This window comes from Typha latifolia, chromosome 15 (genome assembly GCF_019914945.1).
Source record: "Typha latifolia isolate L0001 chromosome 15, TyphaL0001v2, whole genome shotgun sequence".
Classification (NCBI taxonomy): Eukaryota; Viridiplantae; Streptophyta; class Magnoliopsida; order Poales; family Typhaceae; genus Typha; species Typha latifolia.
In genome coordinates, this window is record NC_133100.1 from 1,646,563 (window position 1) to 1,651,478 (window position 4,916).

The window sequence follows — 4,916 nt, forward strand, 5'->3', positions numbered from 1 at the left end:
TTCTAAGCTGGGAGTAGTTTGAGGAGGGCATTGTGGGGTCAAAATATTGACCACAACCAATTCTGATGATGACGTCTCCTCTAACTTCTTCTTTATTTTCCTCTAATACTCCAAAACTACCCATGGAAATATTTTCTCCACCCTATTCTACCCCTCCAAGCTTTAGAAAAAAATTAAAATTTTTTTTGGCCTATTCATAAGTACTAAGTTGCATATTAATCACATATGCATCTTATTGCATTAAAATCTCAAGGGTTAAATATATTACACCCTATGTACTTATACCTAAAATTACTTTACCTTTCAAACCAATCTTTGTACTTATAACTAAAGCGAGACTGTTAATTTTTCTGTTAAATTTAACCAAATACCATAGCTATTATAAAAATTTGCATGTCTTCTCTACAAACACGATAGGAGTATTTTGGTCATTTTGACGTGATTCAGTTAGGTCTAACAAAAAAAACTAACGGTTTGACTTTAGTTATAAGTATAATTTGAGACTTTTTATTATATTTAATCTAAATCCCAATTATGATAACAATAGTTACATTTGAGGGTAAAATTGTAATTAGTGAGCTCATATTTAATCATATATATTCTTGACCAAAGTAAGTAACCTAACGTTTGTTCCTTCACGTAGTTGACAAGAAAGTAGTAGAGGCATAACGAACGAACACTAAATTTTGCTCCTTAGCCAACTTTCACCTACCCCCAAATCCACATCCAACTCTCTCTATGCCACCACTCTTTGCTTTGGTTTATTGCCCACAAAGCAAAGAAAGATAACATCATTTCAAGTTGAAGAACAAATGCAAATTGCCTTTCTCTCCTTCAACTAACTATTCACACTGGCTTTGGCAAAGCCATCTTGGGATAGCAAATTGAATGTTATATATAGTCCACAAAATGAATCAAAATCCATGGAGTTCTTCTTGACTAAATGAGCTAACAAGACTAGCTTACTTACTTTAGTGAGAGTTATTGTCATCAACACTATGAAAGCTCCAAAAATTCATATTATTTCTCTTCTTCATAGCCTAGAATATAATGTTAAAAGATAATTCCTCCTATAACTATCAAATCCCTATCAAAATACTCATATTAATTTTTTAATATACACATTTAACTTTTTAATAGGTTTGTTTTAGATACTAAAATATTTTTCTTTTATTACACTTTTTTTCCCTCTCTCGTCTCTCTTATTAGCATCATTATTTTAAACCCTAGGTTGATATTGAAGTGTATTATACATTAAAAGGGTATACTAGCAATTGTATTATTTTTGTATAAATAATATATAATAATTAAATAAATGTTCTTTTATCATTCTAAAGCTCGTAGCTAATACTTAAATACAAAGAGAGCCGCACATAGGCTAATCATTTTATTGTGCGCCAGTATTACACTAAACTTTCAAAATAATTACTGCACCGTTCGAGTTATCGAGCTTGAATCAAACCGCTTAGTAAAATTAAATGACTAAAAATTTTTTATCTACAAATATAAATAATCTTTTTTTTCCACCGTCGGTACTAGGACTTGACCACAATACCTTCTCTCGTCGGGCACTACCCTACAAATGGTTGGTAAATTAAAATCCCAATTAACCTTAACGGGAAGCCGCGGTGGATCAATCATGACCTCATCCGACATCCCCACCCAGAAAATATTAACTTCCATAGACATGCGTCATTTCGGGAATGGGTAATCGCGTAGTATAGCCTTTAGTCGTACACAACCTCCCTTGCACAGAATCCTCACCCACCCCCACCCCAATCTGCAAGATCCAACGGCCGAGATTCTCCCACTTCCTCATTATATACTCCCCCACCCTTACTCGCCAAACCCTCACTCCTCTCTTCTTCTTCCACTCGCCTCTTCCTTTGTCCTTCTTCCTCTAGATCTGAAGCCATGGCCCTTATAGTAGAGAAGACCTCGTCGGGCCGGGAGTACAAGGTCAAGGACCTCTCCCAGGCCGACTTCGGCCGCCTCGAGCTCGATCTCGCCGAGGTGGAGATGCCGGGTCTCATGGCCTGCCGCGCCGAGTTCGGCCCATCTCAGCCCTTCAAGGGCGCTCGGATCTCTGGATCCCTCCACATGACGATCCAAACCGCCGTTCTCATCGAGACCCTCACCGCCCTCGGCGCCGAGGTCCGCTGGTGCAGCTGCAACATCTTCTCCACCCAGGACCACGCCGCCGCCGCCATCGCCCGTGACTCCGCTGCCGTCTTCGCCTGGAAGGGCGAGACCCTCGCAGAGTACTGGTGGTGCACCGAGCGATGCCTCGACTGGGGCGCCGGCGGCGGGCCGGATCTGATCGTCGATGATGGAGGCGATGCCACGCTGCTGATCCACGAGGGAGTCAAGGCGGAGGAGGAGTACGAGAAGACGGGGAAGGTGCCGGATCCGGAGAGCACCGACAACGCCGAGTTCAAGATCGTGCTCGGGTTGATCAGGGACGGGCTTAAGTCGGATCCCAAGAAGTATAGGAAGATGAGGGACAGGTTGGTTGGAGTCTCGGAGGAGACGACCACGGGAGTGAAGAGGTTGTACCAGATGCAGGAGAGTGGTTCACTGCTGTTCCCGGCCATCAATGTCAACGATTCCGTCACCAAGAGCAAGGTGAGAAAGAGAGATCCGATCCAGATCTGGGGTTTTATTCATTTGGATTCTAGATCTATGATTTGTTTGTTTGCTAACATTCTTTAATTGTGCAGATCTGATTACACTAGTTGGATTGACAACTGTTAATGATTCTAATTTTTTTTATTCCTTTTGGTTTCTAGATCTTGGTTTTGTTTGTTCCCTACCTAATTTTGTGGCACAGATCCGATTGAGTTTGTTTTGATTAATACTGCTTCTAAGATTGCTAATATACTAATTAGTTATTAGTTTTCAATAGTATTTTCTATTAAACATTGTTTCTTTTTATTCAGTTTTTTATTTGCATTTAATGTTTAGTTTTAGAAGTTTGGACAGGTAATATAACTTTGATGCGCTTTTTGTTGACAAATCCAGCCTGCGTGTAATTAGATGAGACTCTCTTTAAGCGTGATTTTGATCAAATGGATTGATTGCATCCAAACATTATAATTCCTCATAAAAGTTGAAGATCCTTTTCTTTCTTTTGATTCTCTGGTGTGATTTACTTCAGTCTGTAACTTTACTATGGACTTGGTCTCAAATTACAAAGTTAAACTTTTTAATCTCTCATGTTATTAGTAGATCTGGATCACAGAACTGAGATCTGAAACTTCGTTGCCTCTTGGTACATATCTAATATTCCTTTTTTAAATTTAAACAGTTTGATAACCTGTACGGATGCCGCCACTCTCTCCCCGATGGTCTGATGAGAGCCACCGATGTGATGATCGCCGGAAAGGTCGCCGTGGTCTGCGGTTATGGTGATGTTGGCAAGGGCTGTGCTGCTGCCCTGAAGCAGGCTGGTGCTCGGGTGATCATTACTGAGATCGACCCCATCTGTGCCCTTCAAGCCCTGATGGAGGGCATCCAGGTTCTCACCTTGGAGGACGTCGTATCTGAGGCTGATATCTTCGTGACCACCACTGGCAACAAGGATATCATCATGGTGGATCACATGAGGAAGATGAAGAACAATGCCATCGTCTGCAACATCGGTCACTTTGACAATGAGATTGACATGCAAGGCTTGGAGACCTACCCGGGTGTCAAGCGCATTACCATCAAGCCCCAGACTGACCGCTGGGTCTTCCCTGAGACCAACTCCGGCATCATTGTTCTTGCTGAGGGGCGTCTGATGAACCTTGGTTGTGCTACTGGCCACCCCAGCTTTGTCATGTCCTGCTCCTTCACTAACCAGGTTCGAATTCTAACTAGTCTTTTGCCTGTAAATGGTAGGAAATGCTAGTGCGTTAATCTCATCGCTTATATTCTAGGCAATCATCCAAGAAGGTAATCCTGGGGTGTGTTTAATATCTTTAATATATGTATATTTGTATGGCTTCTTGTTATAGATAGTTAAGTGATCTTTTGTGAAAGATTGAGGATTACAGTTAGATAGTTCTTTCAGTATAATTAGTAGATTTGTTTAAAGATAATCCTGAATTAACCGTAACATCTACAATCTAATTTATTGTCTCTTGAATTTAACTGCTCTTGTTACTAGTGAAGCTCAAGTGATTTCCCAAGTTCTGATTCAAATTGGGAAAAAAAATGTGTGCAGGTGATTGCTCAGCTCGAGTTATGGCAGGAGAGGAGCAGTGGCAAGTATGAGAAGAAGGTTTACGTGCTGCCTAAGCACCTGGATGAGAAGGTTGCAGCCCTTCATCTGGGCAAGCTGGGAGCTAAGCTAACCAAGCTCACACCGGCTCAGGCCGAGTACATCAGCATTCCGGTCGAGGGTCCCTACAAGCCTGCTCATTACAGGTACTAAGCACGAGGCGAAGGAGAAGAGGAAACCGAAAAGGAAAACGTGGCCGCCGGTGCGAAGATCATATTTCCGAATTAATATTTACGTTTCATCTCTAGGGAATTTGTTTTGTTTGCTTTGAGTTCAAATGGCGAGGGATAGCTGCCAGGAATAATGGTATTGTTGCGAGGTGGTGTATCAGCCAGATGCAATTTTTGTGTTTGGCTCTCTTTGTTGCTAAGAATTTTGAAAAGAATGGATGATTTTTATCGTCAATTAACCCCCAATTATTCTTATTATCTTTGTGAATTCCCTCCCTGATGCTTGCAAGTTATCTCAGAAGTTGGAGATTTGGCATATACCTCAATCTAGTAAACAGATCTTTAGGCAATGTTCATTTAAGTTATGCTATCATCCCTTGGAGAAAAGCTTCACAAACTTTCTTGGTTATATACTACTTTATATATGCTAATAAGAATATACTATGCGAACGGCATACTGGTGGGTTGGGCTTCCAATAGTG

At 41.1% G+C, this 4,916-nt stretch overlaps 1 protein-coding gene across 1 annotated transcript; it reads left to right on the top strand.

Annotated features, from left to right (window-relative positions):
* The first annotated feature begins 1,838 nt into the window (after window positions 1-1,838).
* On the top strand, window positions 1,839-4,680 carry LOC140802066 (adenosylhomocysteinase-like). The gene is made up of 3 exons (XM_073157487.1): window positions 1,839-2,625; window positions 3,308-3,844; window positions 4,208-4,680. The coding sequence occupies exons 1-3, from the start codon at window positions 1,915-1,917 to the stop codon at window positions 4,415-4,417; spliced, it is 1,458 nt and encodes a 485-aa protein (XP_073013588.1). The 5' UTR covers window positions 1,839-1,914; the 3' UTR covers window positions 4,418-4,680.
* The last annotated feature ends 236 nt before the right edge of the window (window positions 4,681-4,916 follow it).

Excerpts from the sequence above, each read along its gene's own strand:
- LOC140802066 (XM_073157487.1), top strand. The coding sequence starts at position 1,915 with ATGGCCCTTATAGTAGAGAAGACCTCGTCGGGCCGGGAGTACAAGGTC. Across the intron at positions 2,626-3,307 it reads ATTCCGTCACCAAGAGCAAG|TTTGATAACCTGTACGGATG; the intron begins GTGAGAAAGAGA and ends AAATTTAAACAG. Across the intron at positions 3,845-4,207 it reads CCTGCTCCTTCACTAACCAG|GTGATTGCTCAGCTCGAGTT; the intron begins GTTCGAATTCTA and ends AAATGTGTGCAG.